General features: G+C 54.3%; 1 protein-coding gene across 1 annotated transcript in view; it reads right to left on the bottom strand.

The window, feature by feature from the left end:
- The window catches only part of Cdh4 (cadherin 4), a 485,154-nt gene that overhangs the window by 35,218 nt on the left and 432,200 nt on the right, over positions 1–17,736 (bottom strand). Inside the window, exon 7 of the mRNA XM_028885363.2 lies at positions 5,959–6,131. Coding sequence (XP_028741196.1) covers positions 5,959–6,131 — 173 coding nt within the window. The remainder of the gene's footprint in view (positions 1–5,958; positions 6,132–17,736) is intronic.

Below are 17,736 nucleotides of genomic sequence, written 5' to 3'. Positions count from 1 at the left end.
GAGAACCTGCAGCCTCATGGGTACAAGGGTTCTGCTCTGGTCCTCTTGGTGGGTGTAGCCCGACTGAACTGGAGGTCAGTAGTACATCCCGTGGCTCAGCCTCCCCTGTCATTTAGGGGCCTGGTCTCTAGAGTGTCATCTGTCCTTCAGACCTTGACTGGCCTTCCCTCTGACTCCTGGCCACTGTCTTCTGGCTGGGCATTGCTCTGTCTGCTCTGGGCCTTTGGAGACCAGACAGCTGTGGATTGTGACTCTCCTACAGCTGTAGGCTTCAGAGCTTATGATGCTTGGCATATATGAGAACCTCAGACTGTGGGCATGCCAGTAGGCCTGTTCACAGGGAGGTGATGCCCTGATGGCTCCAGCCTGCCATGATGGCCTATACTCTGACCAGCAGCTGGCATGGGCTCAGGTGGGGACTCATTACCAATTGTCAGGCTGAAGATGTTTTTAGGGTGTCCTCAAGGGATGCTCACATTCACAAGAGGCCACAAGAAGGGAAAGCTATCTTTCCTTAGTATGTTGACTTTTGCATGTGGCACTAGAGGGCAGAGTGAATGGCCAAAGAGCCATGGTGGCTCCATGGCATAGAGCTGATCGTGCCTGGGGGTTTCTTGTCCCCGGACCCTCAAGTTCCCTGTCCTGTCCATGCCTTAGGGGTTTCATGACATCAGATAAGATGCCCCCTCTGACTTCTGTGCCGTCTGTTGACACCGATGGGGGCAGAGAAAAGGAGGGGCCAGGGGAGTCTGAAGCAGAGGACAGACCCTGGTGTGAGGGAAAGCCGAAAGGGTCCTTTGGCACAGTGCAATGTCACTCAGTGCCCCGGTGCCTTCAAGGATCATTTGCAGGAACATGGGGGACAGGCAAGCAGCTGAGGCTCAGGGAAGGCTTCAGCCTGCTTCAGAGCAGGCCTTCCCCACCACACTGTGGGATGGAGGCCTGCTATTTCCTTCTTTGGGCTGACTTCTTTTCTACCAAAGAGAGGTAGCTTTTGTGATAAGAAAAAAAATCAATAGATGTTACCACAGAAAAGGCTTGTTTCTGCGTGGATCCGATAGCACAGCATGGCTGGGACCACGGGAGCTGCACTCCTTGAGGCCTGGGAGGACGAGGGGCCCGTGGCTGCCATGCACCCCACACTGGAGTCAGGAGACATTTGGCAGGTGGAAAGCAGAGCCCAGGCAGGCCGAGAGCCTCTGTGTGGGGTTTGCTCTGTGCTGTCTTCCCCCACTCTCTCCTTTTTTTGGAGGGAACAGACCTCTTTCAGTCTGACATGAGTGTTTCAGGAGTTTAAAAAAGTACAGGAGGGGACTGGTTTGGCATTCCTCAGGGTCTTTCCCAACCCTGGGATAATTAACCTGGCCCACTGTGTTGGGGAGAAATTTGAGGCTGAGGATGGTGACCAGCTGATGGTCACCATGTGGTGGGACTTGAACTGGATGGAGCCATGGCAGTGAAATCAGCCTCACGGAGGGCAGCATGGACGTGTGAGCACAGGATGGTGAACTGCCAATCATGAAGCTCAGCAATCAACCTCCTGCTCCTCACCCCCCACCTCCGAAGCATGGCTTTCACCTTCAGAGCAGCCAAGAGTGGCGCTCAATCTTCTTATTAGGCCATAAATATTCTAATTAGGGAACGTGGGAAGATGAGCAGGATTAGCAGGTGGGGCAGGGACCGGAGAGGCACTTGAGCCCTTCCTACCTCATCTGAGTTTCTCCTGACATTTAATCACGTAGAAGCGCTCACTTCATACAGCTCTCCTAATTAGACACATGGCAATCACGCTTGTGGGCTTCCCACTTCCTAAGGATAGCTCCCTGCTTGAGCAGGAAGTGGGTGCAGAAGGGACCTGTTCATGGTGCCCTCCCCAAAGACTGCCTGTTGCATGTGGTGGACAGGATGTGCTAGCAAGAGAGAGATTTGGTCGTGTTCATGCATAGGCGGGGCAGGTGGTGGGCGTGGTGGAGAGATGGAGGTGGGGCAGGTGGTGGGCGTGGTGGAGAGATGGAGGCGGGGCAGGTGGTGGGCGTGGTGGAGAGATGGAGGCGGGGCAGGTGGTGGGGTGGTGGAGAGATGGAGGCGGGGCAGGTGGTGGGCGTGGTGGAGAGATGGAGGCGGGGCAGGTGGTGGGCGTGGTGGAGAGATGGCCCTCTAAGACCTGCCACATAGCCTGAAGCTTCCATGGAGACAGATGGCTTCTTGGGCAGGTAACGCCTTGGCTCTGGCTGTGTCTTGTGCTAACAGTTGCCACTGTCCCTTCTCCAGTTCACAGATGCCTGGGGACAGTTAACCAAATGTGCCAGGAGGTGTCTGTGCGAGGCTAGTGTACCACAGAGACCTGCAGGGCAGGGCCCTCAGAGCACAGGGCACTTACCTGTTCCGGAAGAGTGTGTCTATGAGAGCTCGTCCCCTCCAGAGACTATGCTCACCAGTGGCTGTGTCTATGAGACCTCCCTCCCACCAGTAGCCCCACCCCAGAGGCTGAGAACCTGAGCAGAGAACTTGAAAAAGAACATTCTGGAGGCTTCCCACCCCCAGGGAGTTCCCTTCCACTGCGAAGAAGGAATGAGGAGGAGGGAAATCAAGGAGAAGAGGCATGAGGGAGGGGGGAAGAAGGATGAGGGAGGGGGGAGGGGGGGAAGAGGGATGAGGAAGGGGAAGAGGGATGAGGAAGGGGGAGGGGGGGGGGGGAAGAGGGATGAGGGGGGGGAAGAGGGATGAGGGAGGGGGAAGAGGGATGAGGGAGGGGGAAGAGGGATGAGGGGGGGGGGGGGGGGGGGGGGGGGGGGGAGAGGGATGAGAAGGAGAAGGGGAGGAGGGGAAGAGGGATGAGGGAGGGGAAGAGGATGAGGGAGGGGGAAGAGGGATGAGGGGGGGGAAGGGGGGGGGGGGGGGGGGGGGGGGGATGAGGGAGGGGGAGAGGGATGAGGGGGGGGGGGGGGGGGGGGGGGGGGGGGGGGGGGGGGGGGGGGGGGGGGGGGGGGGGGGGGGGGGGGGGGGGGGGGGGGGGGGGGGGGGGGGGGGGGGGGGGGAGAGGGAGGGGAAGAGGGATGAGGGAGGGGGAAGAGGGATGAGGGAGGGGGGAGGAGGGATGAGGGAGGGGAAGGAGGGATGACAGAAGATGGAGAAGATGGAGAGAGAAGGGAGGGAAGAGCAGGAGGAAGGGGTGTTGGAGAGATAAAGAAGGGGTTGGGTATCACTGAGCCCTCTAGCAGCCACGGCCCATCCATATACCAGGGTCTTGCTTGACAAGGTTGCAAAGCCTGCCTCCTCTCTCCCAGATACCACACCATCACCAGGTGGGGGTGGCTAAATGACATCTCAGTGTCTCAGGCTAAATGGACAGGTCCCTTGATGGAAGCCAAGCCTTTGAGCCCTCAGCCTGGTGAGTACTTGGTGCTGGGCACACAGGGGCAGTTTCTCCAAGGGAAGAGACTGGATTCCATGGCAACAAAATAGAAGAACTTCGTGTGGCTCATAAGGTGTCCTGGGTACCAATTCCATCTCCAGTTCACAAAGGCAGCCAGGCAAGCTCCAGTGATCCATGGGAAGACTGGCCCAGATGCTGGTGTTCCTGGGAGGGACTGTCTAGGGCCTGCTGTGTCTCTGAGCCTCTCATGCACTGCTCCCAAAGGACACACGGTTTATTGCTTCCCCTCCTGGAACAACACACGGAGTCAGGGCCTGACTCTGTTCATTGCCTGAGTAACAGTGCAGGACACAGATGATCTCAGCACTCACAGTGGACACAGATGATCTCAGCACTCTCAGTGGAGCGTGCTCTGTATCATCCTCTACCCATGGTATTACAGACTTTGCTTGAAGCCCTGCTGTCTTTTTTTGTGACAATGTCTACTGATGTGCCTACGGGGCCTCCTTCTCTAGCCCTCATACCTGTATGGGTCTCCTTTGTGCCCTGTACCTTCTTATTGGGCCTTGTCATGGTCACCCTTTCTGCTCTCTCTGAACATAAGGAAGGCCAGATCCTCCTAGCTAAGGACAGCATGCTAAATGCAATCATTTTTGTTTGAAATTTAATCTAGTGCCTATCCCTGGTGGCTCTCACACCTCAAGAACTTCACGGAGTTAAGCCTGAAGCCAGCTGCATCCTTTAGACAGCAGTCCCTAGTTCATCCCTGCTCAACTGCTGTCTGTTTGCTGCTTCCTCTCCATCAACTAGGTTCTGTTCTTGAGGATGAGATGGGAATGGTGGAGAGAAGAGAATTTTGCTGGAATTGAAGAGTAGCAATTAAGTCATTGAGGAAGACAGAAGAAAGCAGGTTACTACAGTGTCCCCGACCAGCCCCAGAGGAGGAGAAGGAGAAAGAGAAGGAGGAAAAGGAGAAGGAGGAGGAGGAGGAGGAAGAGGAGGAGGAGGAGGAGGAGGAGGAGGAGGAGGAGGAGGAGGAGGAGGAAAACACTGAGGCTGAGGCCTGCTCCATCATGCCTACCCAAGCTGGGCTCATTTTTCTCCTTGGAGAAACACTGGGATAGGTTGGATGTCTAAGGCAAGCTCAGCCACGTACTCCAACTGCCAATCCCAACTGCATATAACACCTCCTAAAGTTTCTCTGTCTTCATCAAACACGCACGCACGCACGCACGCACGCACGAGCACGCGCACACACACACCACACACACACACACACACACCTCTGACCCTTAGAGCCCAAAGGCCAGCACTGTCATCCCTTCGAAGGTGCTGTGACTGGGCTCAGTGTCCTCTTACATGCTTGTGGTCATACAGCCAGAGAAGGCCACACCTCAGCTGAGTCCAACCCGCACCGTCTCCGAGGCCATTGCCCCTTCCTTCCATGCCATGCAGCTACAAAGGGCCACTGTCCCAGCACCACCCTGTGCACTGCCTCTTTGACTTAGACGGTCAGGGATAGTGTGAATTTTCCAGAGAGCTCTGAGTTTTAGAGCCAAGGTGGAAATGGAAGGCCTCAGGTGCCCCACAGCTTGCAGACCTGCCAGATTCCCTGGGTGTGAGCATTCCTAGGGAGGAGCCCTGCTACTTTGCCGCCAGTTTGTTCCCACATCATATCACCACGAGCCCTAGTTATAGCTGAGCAGCCTGGGCCTGTGAAGACCTGCAGACCCAGACAGTGAGGCTGTGGAGCTTTCAGAAGCTTGAAATGGGAACAGCCGGGCCACCAAGACAGAGTACTGCTGGGAGGCTGCTCCCACACTTCTACAAAGGAGCCCCAAATTGTGGGTGCCTCTGTGGTCAGCGGGGCCCTCCCTCCTGGTCCCCAGTGAGTATTTTACATGTGTGGTGTGGCTGGCCTCTGTGGTCACAGGGTGTACAGAAAGCCAGACTGCGGTGAGGGCAGTCAACGCTGTCCACACACTGCTGGCTGTGGGCTGTCAGTTAGGGGCTGGCTGTGGGCTGTCAGTTAGGGGCTGGCTGTGGGCTGTCAGTTAGGGGCTGGCTGCGGATCTTCCGGACCCTGAAGTGGGCCCTGCAGGGACAGGTGGTCAGTTCTACGATTTCTGGTGGGTTTTCAGCTGGTCTACCTTCTCTCACACACATCCCAGGTCACAGAGCCCTGTCTAGGTAAGTGACCATCTGTCTCATGATCTGGGCAGGGCTTGGTGTCCAGGAAACACCTTGTGCCTGTTATGTCCTGGAGGGCACACAGCTACTCACTTGTGGTGGTTGAGCATATCCAGGTCAGCTCAGGGAGGCAGGCTTCAAAGGGCCCCAGATCTGGAGTACAGTGGTGACAGGGCCCTGAGAACCGGGGAGTTCATCCCAGCCTTTCCAGGGGCCTGCTGTGGAGTTACACTTGGACTGCTCTGGGTATCAGCTGCTGACTGCCCACACAGCAAGGTGAGTGCCCTCCAGCCTAGGCAGGAGTCACCATGGAACATCGTGTGGATCACTTCCTAACGGTGCATTTGGACGACAGCACCCGCTGCCCCTGTGTGGCCCACAGCCCACCTCACCTCCCGGTCCAGGCCTGCTGCCACTGTCACGATGTCCCCCGTCTCACTGTTGATGGTGAACATGTTCTGGGACGGGCTCTGGGGTGTCTGGGTGACGATCCGGTACCGCACCATACCGTTGGCCGTAGTGCTGTCATCGGCATCATTGGCTGTGACGGTCATCACGTATGTACCTGGAACAGACATCAGGTCAGAGGGGACCTCTCCAGACACCCGGGGCAGACATCTCCAGTGGATCCCAGGGCTCCCGATGCAGCAGCATGTGCCTGCAGCATCCTTCTCCGCAGTGTGGCCTGGGTGCTGCCATTTGTCTGCGGTAGCTCCAGAGCGAGCCTCCTCACCGCCCTACAGCACCCGAGAGAGTCCTCCTGAGCTCTCGGTTCCCCTGACTCTGTTCTGAACTTTTCCTTGTTGTGCAGAGGGCGGGGCAGACCTGGAAGAGGAAGTGGTTTTTCAGTTCTGGGGGAGCTGAATCAGGACTGCCAATGTCCTGAGCCACAGGACCTGAGGCTGGTGAAGAGTGAGTCCGGGTGCAAGGCTGCTTCCTGAGGACCAACTGATCCTGCACCGAGTCTTGCTGGTGGGGTGTATATAAATAGAGGGGCTCCATAAAGAGGTAGTTATTGAAATACAAATCACACACATAAAGTTTGTCCTTGAGAAAAAACAAGCCCAAGGTTCTGGTAACCTCATGAAACTGAACGTAACTGTCTCCACCACCTAACTGCAGAAGGCAATCCTCACCCCGAGGGAAAGCCACTTGTCACTCTGTCCTCTTCCCAGCCCTCCAGCCTCCTCTCTGCTGTTTCCCCAGATTTGCCTATTCCAGGCACTCCATGTGAATGATGTCGTGTAACCTGTGGCCTTTTGTGTCTGTCTTCTTTCACCAAGCGTTTGAGCCTCCCTCCTTTTTATGACTGAATACTATTCCATTGTGTGACTGAGAAAAGCCACTCTACACCTATTGACTGAACACTTTTGGGATGCTAGACATCATGCCATGTACTTAGTTTTATGAATGAGGTCAGCCAGAAAAAATTCACTAGACTGAGAAAGGCAACCCAGACAGGCAGAGACACTGAACTGAAAATTAACAGTGTTTCTAGAGAAGAAGGGGGGCCATATTCATGAAAGGACACATGGGTTAACTGAGTGAGAAGGTGGACTGTAGCCATTCCCCATAGCACATGCCTGTGATCTCGGCACCCAGGAGGCTGAGGCTGGAGGATTGCCACCAATTTGAGTTTGGTCAGGTCCCAGGCTGCACAGTAAGACTCTAACACACACACACACACACACACACACACACACACACACACACACACTCACAACCGGCAAAAAAATGTGGCCTGCAGAGGGAACAGGAAAGGCCTCTCTGAGAGAGAAGGAATTGGGATGTGGACCCAGGCCAGGGAAGCAAAGGTCCCAGGGGAGAGCTCTGCCTGTGGAGAACAAGTGGGTAGACCAGATGCTGGGCTGGGTGTGTCCTCAAGTCACGGAGTTCATATCCAGGAGGGTGAGGGAGGAGTTTGTTTAGTACGTTCATAACAGAGAACTGCTTCCATAAACTAGGGCAGGCGCCTGCGATGACTAGAAAAGCCCGGAGATGCTGGGGGAGAGCACTCAGGACAGAGTTCCATGGTGTACGGTGAAATGGACACAAGTTTCCACACTGGGCCCACCACGGCCAACTCCAGGCTTTGAAAACACAGTGTGTGACACAGAGGAGAGACTGATGCACACAACCTCACAACTCGGAACAGCCACGTTAGGCGTTAAGCGTGTGGCCTGCTAGGCAAGATCTGGCCATTTGCTTTAGTCCTTCTAAGAGTGAGGAAATGTCACCTGGGCATCAGAAGATAAAATGTGTGTGTGAGGAGTGGGGAGGAGAGGAAGGGAGGGAGGGAGGAGGGGAGGGAGAGAGATGGGGGAGAGGAAAAGGGGTAGAGAATGGGAGGAAGTGGGGAGCGGCCGGCGGGGCATGGACACTGAAGTTCCTGAGGAACACAGAGGGTCTCTAGAGCCTAAACCACAATCTGGAAATGGTGAGGCCTGGCTGTGTTCATGGCTAGCCTGCAGGGTGAGGTGAGAATGCTCCAGGCTTGAACACTTTGAGCCAAAAGGAAGAAGCAGGTCCACGGGTTGCCATGGTAACGACCCAGGAACATTCCCAGCCCTGGGGGCAGAGCAAAGGCTCCGCAGTTTTAGTTTTTCTTTCTGAAAGGTGCAGAGAGAAGAGGGAGGAGGAGGATGGACTGGCTCCCCTTTGAAACCTGGAAAGCAACCCTGGCTGGGGAAGTAGCCTCCGCTGTGTTGCCAAGGGACGGTCTAGACCCCGACGGCCCTGTGCTGTCCACTCAGCAGGCCCCTGAGGGTGTCTGACAGCCTGAGGGGCAGGCTCTTAGGCAGCCTCTGCCATTGTTTACCTCTTGTGAGCCTCAGCTTACTCCTCATGCTTGAGAGGGGGTTGCCCTCTCTAACTCGCCCCTTCTTGGATCTCCTTCCTCCCAGGGTACACCACAGAAGAGCTACTTTCTCCCACAGAGATGGAGGCCGCCTCTCTCCCTCCTCCAGCACCTGCACCTCTGTTGTCCTCCCGATCAGCCTTCCTGTGACTCCCGGGCCTCCATCCTCGTCCCTCTGTTCCCTCCTGAGATCTAGGACTTCCTCCCTCTGACCAATACTGTCCACTATTCTCTGGGTCTTCTGCACAGGTTCAGAAGACTTCTGTACCAGGTGGCTTCTCCTCTGCTCAGTCTACTCTACCATTTAATGGCCCCTCCTCATTCCTGGGCCCTCCCCTGCCTCTGCCTCCCACAGCTCTGTTTGGAGCTGCTGCACAACGGTCCTGCATTCCTCACTGTCCCCAGGGGTGGTGATGAGCTCAGGCCACATCCCTCCAGCCAAACCCCAAGGCACAGGGTGCAAAGCAGTGAAGGTGTTCACTGCAGGGTGTGTGAGCAGACAGACAGAAGGAGAACGAGAGGGCCGGGAAGTGGGGAGTTAGAGAGGACCATGACCACCCTTAAGTCCTCTCTGGGGACTGTGGGAGGGAGGTGTGGCCATGGAGGCCAGGAGGGAGAGTGTGGTCATCTGAGAACCATCCCAGGACCATGCAGAAAAGCCACATGCAGTCAGCCAGAAGGTGACAGAAAAGGAGACATCAGCAAAGAGGGCCAGGACACAGGCTGGACAATGGCTGTGGGGGCAGAGACATCCTTTCACCACAGGGAGGGTTGGTCTGCACTGCCTCATGGCCAGGCTGTGAGCATAACTCAAGTATAAAGACCCATGTCTGACCCCAACAGAGGTGTGTGGAGAAGCAGATTCAATAGCCCTTCCACAGGGCTTCCCAAACAGGCTTTCACTTGTAAACATACCACGGCAGAAGCAGCTAGCAGCCTTAGTCACAGAGAAGCGCTAAGAAAGGTCTAGAAGTCCTGGGAGCAGTAGCTGGCTGCATCAGCATCCCGAAGATGGCACCTCTCCAGGCACCCACAGGACATCATTGCCACCAGGAGCTTGGCTTTGGGTGTGGAAATGGGGTGACACAGCCATCCCTGGTGACTTAGCCCAGGAGAGAGCTTGCTGCTGGCTTGCCTGTGGCTGTCTCATGTCTCCAGAGTGACTGAATCCACACCACAGTCTCCTGGATCCTGGGTCTAGAGTATGAATGTCACAATGACCCTTCACAGCACGGCGTTTTCTTGCTTCCCCAGCGGAGTATGTTGAGTTCTGCACAACTGAGTTACAGAGCGTTCAGTGAGCTGGATTTATTGGTCTCAGCAGGGAAGTGGGTGAATTTATTGCTATGCAGGACCCTTGAATCCCACAGACAGATGCACGGCCTTGGCGTGTGCTGGGAGGCCATGTCCTGAGTTATGGCTGCTGCCAGTGGCCTGGGGAGGACCATAGGTGGGACACATTTTTCTCCAGACTCTGACTTTTGCTTGCATTTATTTGCAGGCCCAGTGCTGAGTCTGGGGCCTGGATCCTGTAAGGGAGGGTGCCTGGGTCTTACTCTGCAGGGGTGTGAGAGATGGCCTGGAGAGAGTGATGAGGGAGGATGCAGAGAACGTCCACACTCATTTGCAGCCCTCTGTGATCCTTGCTAAGGTCCCGGCTTTGTTCCCTCTGGCTCGGGGACAGGGCTAGTGGTCAGTCCGTGTCATCAGCAGGGCTCTGGATTCCTGGCCCTGGCTTGTCTTGTCCTGCAATTTTCATTTTTATTTGGAGTGTCTTCACTGGGCCCAAGAAGCCACCTGTTTAGAAGGGCCTTGTCTAGTGGCAAAAGGCAACGAGGGTAGGTAGGAGCCGGAGGAGTCCAGGCTGCCAGCCACACCCTCAGGAGAGCACACTCACCCTGCTGGGGACCTCCCCTGCCCTCCAGGCTTGGCGGGAAGGCTGGGGAACTCGGAGTTTGCTGTCTGTGTCCTGGGGACTTCTTAAACAGTGCCTAGCAATGCTCAGATGGAGGGCCATTGCTTGGAAGGTTCCAGAGGAGGAGGGGGAAGCACTGGATTTCCAGTGCCTTGCCTGAAGGGGTCTGTGCTTGTCTCTTGGGATCACTGTAGCAAAGTGTCCCTGATGGAGGTGTTTGCTCCCACAGGCTGAGCCCATCCAGCATTAAGGGATGGGCAGATTGCTCTCCTTCCTGAGGCCCCAAAAGCTTTTCAGTTGCTGGAGGTGGGCACCAGGCCCTGGAGACCCTGGCCACACCCTTCCAAACTCTGCCTCTGTCCTCACTGGTGTGTCAAGTGTCTATGTCCCCCCTCCCATCCGGGACTGACTAGCAGTATCTGCAGAGCTGACCCCCTGTTCTTAAGTAGGTCATGCTCTGAGGTTCCGTGGGCACCTGAGTCTGGGAGTCCAACCTTGTACCCATTCTTCATAGAGACTGCATGGAGGATGGGGCTGGGCTTGATACTGACTCCAGGGACAAGTCACAGGGGGCTATGGCCATTGTGTGACATGTGTCTGGATTGCTGGGATGACTTCAGAGGCCAGGCTGGGCTTGGAGCTCAGATGGGTCATCCTCAGTCCTGGATCTGAACCTGGCCTCAACTCACTGCCATGTTGCTCTTACAATCTCAGGCTCTTCTTTTGGAAGCTGGAGCCGAAGGTGCCTCACGTCTTGGTCTGCAGAGGATTGAACTAAGTTCTGAGTTCAGTGCCATTCCAGTGGATACCACGGGGCCAGCGAGGCCATGCCTCCCTCTTGTGTGGTGAGCAGGTGCCCAGTGCCCCCTGCCGACCCTTCTTTTACCCACTGGGTGAAGTCTGAAGTCACAGCATTTGCCCACCGCAAAGCCAGACTACCAACAGAACGGCAGGGCTGGTAGCTGCCCGCTCTGCACTGTGTGGGGAACACCCACCTGAGCCACATCTGTGCTGACCTAGGTGCTAGGCAGGGAAAGAGAAGGGAGCCACTTTTCCAGAGTTTTCCCTGGAGGCCTCCACAGTCCCCTCTTCCTGGAGACAGACTTGGAACATTCCAGTGAGCAGAGCCAGCCAGGCAAGCTGAACTAGCCACTTTTCTCTGGGCTCAGGGGTGGCCCGCCTCTCACCTGGAGGCGATGACATCTCTCCTCTAAACTGGCAAGTAGTGGGAGAGCATCGAGGACTCCCGGCTCTGCTCTCCTTGGAACCCATGTACCACGCTGCCACACGCCTTAAAGGATTAATTTCACAAGCCTTAAATTGCAGTTTAATTTGAAAACTAATTCAGCCCCATAATTGGCTTTCTGCTCAAATCACTGAGGCTAAAGATTTAAATTCTTAATATTCAGATGACTTTCAAGTATCTGGTGCCATCTGTGCATCAGGCCGTGGCATTAATCTAGGGGGACTTCCACCGGCGTAGAAATGAAATAAATAAATACAGGGGCTTGCTAATAGAATAATCTATTCAAGCCAGAGCCCTGCCTGGTACAGATGAGCGCTTCCTTCACTGCACTCCACAACCTGTAGATTCTTCTGCTGTGTCACATTTTTTTTTAAGTGACATCAATTTCAGCATTTACAATGTGGTCTCCACATGATACAAAGGGGTCAGGGTGTGCGGTGAGTTAAAACAGTCGATCGGGAGGTCAAGAGGCATCTTTGCTTGGGCAGTTTGAGAAATGGAACTTCAAGTTGGCTGTGGGCTTTCTGTGGCCAACCTGGGGTGCCCCAGAAAGGAGACGGAGGCTGGAGAGATGGCACAGTGGGTGAGGAGCTTGCTGCACAAGCACGAGGGCCTGAGTTCGAATCCCCAGGGTCTATATAAAAGTCAGATGCAGTCACACTCACATCTGTAATCCCAGTCCTCCCATGGGGAGAATGGATCCCCACAAGCTCACGGCATAGCTACCCTGGAGACCACAGAGGAAAGGCAGAAGGTGAGGACAGGCGCCTGGGGTTGTTGTCTGATTGCCACAGTCATGTTTTAGCATGTACACATGTACAGGGACACGCATACACATGCATATGAGCCATATATCCATAATATTAAAAAAAAGAAAGGAGGTGGGTACATGGCCAAGGTGATTCTGGGAAGGGGCTCAGTTAACAGGGTGCTGTCCTGGGTAAGACCCTGAACCCTTGAGTGCAATCTGCCATGGTCTGAGTGTGAACTGTCCCCTCCCCCAAGCCTGGGTGAGACCTGAACCCTAGTGTGTGATCTGTCATGGTGTGAGTGTGAACTCTACAGTTCTAGTGAGACCTGAACCCTAGTGTGTGATCTGTCATGGTGTGAGTGTGAACTCCCCTCACAGTTCCTAGTGAGACCCTGAACCCTAGTGTGTGATCTGTCATGGTGTGAATGTGAACTGCCCCCCAGAAGGTCCTGTGTTGGAACACTTGGTCCCTACTTGGTGGTGCCATTTTGAGAGGTTGTGGACACTTTTGGAGGTAGAGTCTATTTGGGGGGACATGAGTCACAGAGGGGAGGCCTTGAGGTATTTTAGTCTCACCCCCTTCTCACTCTGCTTCCTTTCTGGTCTCCGCCTCCTGTTCCAGAGATGTGAGGAGTCCTTGCTGCACGCCCTTGCCATGGCAGAGCCCCCTCTGCATGCCTTCCTTGAAGCGATGGACTGTACCTTAAGCTGTGAGTCAAGGCAACTCTTTCTTCCTTAAGTGGCTTTGCCCCTCCCAGGCCTGGATGATGCCGTTACCACAAACAAACACCCTCCCAGGCCTGGACGATGCTGTCACTCACTCCCGCTGGAGGGGAGTTCGTATCTTCAGAAAGACACACATCTGAGAGGGGATAACGGCCGCTAAGCAGCCCGGTGGGTGACAAGTGCAAAGGTTCCTAACGTGGGCACTCCAGGGACTACAGGCAGGAAGGTCAGCTGCTTTTAAATGAATCTTCCTACATTTCTGAAGAGAAGTTAAATCTAACAAAAGCAATGTGGTGAAGTTTGGAAAAGGAACTAGTATTTTTGAGTAAGACTGAACAGCAATGTCCTAAGTCACCTCTTGTTAATGACACCTCAGACCCTCATGGGAATGCTCCTACCTAACCTCCTGGTCCACAAAGTGGGTGGTTATATTTTCATTTCATCATCTATATTATATTACATATTTATTTTATCATTTATGTTTTCACTTTATCAGCATGGAAGAAGAAAAGCTTGCCCTGGGCCACACCAGGGTCACGTGGTAGCTACATGGCGGTAGAGCTGGGTCAGCAGAGCCCCTGGGTTCCACACAGATGGGCAGGCGCAGTGTGGGGTGGGGTGCACTATCCCACCCCAGGAGCACACTGTTGAGGGAAGGGGAGAAAACTCAGACACTGTCCACCCCAACACCCACAGCTGCAGCTGCCACAGTAGTGGGGTCAATGGGACAGACACAGAATGGACCAGCACAGGATGACAACTCCCCACCCACGGATCGCTGGCGCATGAGCTGTGGATTTTGGGCTGTGGACAGGTAGTGCTGGGAGCATTGGGCACAACAGCCACGAACAGAAACCAAAAGGAACCTAGACACAGATATTTCACCTTATTTGAAAATTGACTCAGCATGAATCATGGACCTGCTGCTCAGTATAAATCCACAGAACTCTTACAGAACAGCAAGGGGAGGGCTTCAGGGTCAGAGCTTGGGGAGGCATTCTAGCAACCCCAGAGCCTTGCTCTTAAGAGAAAACTTCATCAAGAGTCAGGACCCTGCTCACCAAAGACCTGGGAAAACAAGCCACAGAGAGGGGGGAGAATGTGCAAGCCACACACAGGCGAAGGACTGTGGGCAGTGTGGGAGAGGAATTCTCAGAGCACCTCCGAGAACAATCTAATTAGGAGGCAGACAGAGACATGAGCGGTCACTGCAGAGGGTGCACAGATGGCGAGAGACATGGGACAAGATGCTGCATGTCACTTGTCATTAGGGAAACACGTTCTCAGACTGTGGTGAATATCACTGTGCACCCTCCCACAGCCGAGCGCAGAGGCTGGTGAGGATGCAGAGATGCCTTGCCATTCATCGTGGCAGGCATGCACAGGGACAGCTCCTTGAGGAAGGGCAAGGAAGTGTCTTACAAAGTGACCCGCTGCTCACAAAATGCTATACCTGGATCCAAATGTCCTCTGAAGTCCCCTGGGTTAAAGAGCAGGTCTTGGGGGGGCAGTTGGGAGGTGGTGGCACCTCACTATGGCCTGCTATGAAGTACTCCGAAAGCCTTGTTCCCCAGCAGGCAGATCTGATCATTGAGAGGCCATCAGATCATGAGGGCTTTGACCCAGTCAGCAGATCCATTCCCTGGTGAGCTCCTGGCTGGAAGGCTTTGCTATTAGTATTGGTGGCAGGAACCAGAGGTGGGATCTGACTGGAGAAAGTGTGACACTGGGGTGTTTTTGAGGGATATATATATTTGAGACAGGGTTTCTCTGTTCTGGAAATCACTTGGTAGACCAGGCTAGCCTTGAACTCACAGAGATTCGCGTGCCTCTGCCTCCCAAGTGCTGGGATTAAAGGCGTGCACCACCACTGCGTGGCTAATTAATTTTTTTATGAAGAATTTTTTATTCATTTTACATACCAACCACAGATCCCCATCTCATCCCTTTTTCCATTCCCCCAACCTCCCCCCAACCCCTCTCCATTCCCTCCTTTGAAAAGATAAGGCCTCCCATGGGGAGTCAGCAGAGCCTGGTGCATTCAGTTGAGGCAGGGCCAAGCCCCTCCCCCTGCATCAAGGCTGTGCAAGGCATTCCACCATAGGTATTGGGCTCCAAAAAGCCAGTTCATGCACCAGAGATAGATCCTGATCCCATTGCCAGGGGCCTCTCAAACAGACCAAGCTGCACAACTGTCTTGAGCTGGAACTGCATCGATGGACCTTCATCCCAGAGAAATGAAGGTGGATGTCCTTAAACATTCTACATATGTGTTTCCTCTTAGTAGCTTCATTTGTGATGGTCCCAAGCTGGAAATCTCCCTGGCACTTCTCAGAGGGTGCCTAGCTAGCAAACTGTGGCAAGTCTGTTGCTTATACCATGGACCTCTGCCCTGGGGCCCACGTGATGGCCTGGATGAACCAGAGCCTCATGCTGAGTGAAAGCGCCAGCCCCTGAGATTCTGAGGTTCCATCTTGAAAAGACAAAGATACAGAGAGAAGAACAGGACAGAGCTTGCCAGGGTGAGGGACAGGGATGGGTGTGGGCTGGGGTAAGGCATGTGTCTACAAAAGGGCAGTGGGAAGAGTCCTCTTAAGGGGTCTGTCAGGAGCCACCTTACAGGAAGGAGAGTTTATTTCGGCTCACAGTTGAGGGATATCGCGTGATGGAGGGGCAGCCATGGCAGCAGGAGGCCCTGGGAGGAGGGATGCTGCTGGGACTTCTGGCTCCTTCACAGCTTGATGAAACAGGAAACAGGGAGCAGACAAGAACTGCGGTTGGATTATCAAACCTCAAGGCCTGTCCTCAGTCATCCACTTCCTCTCACAAGTTCCATGTCCCACAGGCTCTGTGAACCCATGGGGGACATTTCACATTTACATCATCATAGGTCTTTTGTGTCTTGATGGCAGGGGTCAGAGTCAATGTGTGGCAGAACAGAAAGAGATGCATAGACACAAACACCTAGACACACAGACGCTCACACACACACACACATGCATAGGCTCACATACAAATGTAGACACATACAGATACACACACACACACACACAGACACAGACAGATGTACACACACAGACACGTAGATACACACAGACACAGACAGATGTACACACACAGACACGTAGATACACACAGACACAGACAGATGTACACACACAGACACGTAGATACACACAGACACAGACATACACACAGACATAAAGATACTGAGACGCACACAGAGTTCTGGTGACACTGGCCAGCCCTTAACATGGCTGTGGCTGCACTGATGCCGCCTCCTAGGTGTGACCCGTGTGCCGGTCTGGTGCGCTCTACTGTGGGGACGAGGCGAAGGTGGGGGTGGCTGGCTGTATTACTTCACACGGCTACACGTGAATATATATTTCCCCAGCAAGCCCATAATTTAGACAAAAAGACATTTCTAGCGAATTCCTACAATTGAGAGAAGACTGGGGTTGTGGAACAGAGTGAGGTGAGCGCAGGCTGCAGGGACCCCAGGCTGCTTATGAGTGGCCCTGAATGAACCCCACCCTTGAATGTTCTCCAACAGCTTAGTCAATATTTAATCTTCTCCCATTTGTTTCCCATTAGGACGCACATCCGAAACCTCTCATTAGCCCATCTTTCCAGAGAATAATGACTAATTTCCGGCAGTAGCTCTCCTTTCTCCCACAAAGACCTTCCATTATTGTAATTTATCCATGGAGGAGAAGAAATTGCAGACAATTTCCAGGGCCCAGGGACTGCTATGGGAAGGACACCACATCCTTGCCCTTGGCTGGGGTCTGGGGAGAAGGGAAATGCCAGGTTAATGTGACATCATCAGGCCTCATCCCAGAGTTGGTCTGAACACATGACTCCTCCAGGGACCAGAGACAGACTCTTTAGTCCCAGGAGCCCTGAAAGCCATGCAGGACTTATACATAGTCCTTGGAAAGCTTGCTATGAGCAGCCTGAGAGCGGGGTTCAGATCTGGGAGGGCTCCCCTTGCCTGGCCAGCTCTGGGAATGACCCACTGTCGGATCTGCAGGCCCCGTGGATTATGGGGCTTTCTGAGAGGCAGTGTGGCAACATGCTGCTTTGCTTGCCCTAATGAGTCAACGCCAGCTACACATGCTGTTTTTTATTATCATTATTTTTTCTGTTTGCTTTAGAAGAGGGTGCGGGAAGCCTGATTTGTGAGAGGAAGACCAGGGGAACCTCAGGCCCTTTAGATAAGGCCCAGGTCGCGGATGACAGGCCACCTGTCTCTGCGCTTCGAGAACACACCCCAGCTGCGCCTGCCCCTCCCTCCAGCCCTTCCAAGAGGTGCCCTTGGCTGCTCTCATTCGTTTTCCTCAGTTGCTGGTAGCTAATTTGCCCGCCCACCGCCTGCCCCTGCCCCTCAAGGGACTGCCTTGGGATGAGCTGCCTAAGGTTCCACAGAAATTATGTTATATCCTGTTCCCTCCGGTGACACTGGGGCTCGCCAGTGTCTCACCGTCCTGAAAGACAATCACTCGAGAATGCAATCATCTTGTTGAGACAGCAGTCACCAGAGACGGAGCAATGACAAACTCCACCGGTGGAGGAGAGTGTGATAAATGTTTGCCCTCCTGCCCTAGCCAGACGAGGCTGACCCCTCATGGGGCCCACGAAGCTGGGGGAGCAGGTGGCTTCTTGGAGGACAGCC

The sequence above is a fragment of the Peromyscus leucopus genome, chromosome 4, assembly GCF_004664715.2.
Source record: "Peromyscus leucopus breed LL Stock chromosome 4, UCI_PerLeu_2.1, whole genome shotgun sequence".
Taxonomy (NCBI): domain Eukaryota; kingdom Metazoa; phylum Chordata; class Mammalia; order Rodentia; family Cricetidae; genus Peromyscus; species Peromyscus leucopus.
The sequence above is the reverse complement of the archived record's forward strand: the minus strand, read 5'-3'. Positions and strand labels throughout refer to the sequence as shown.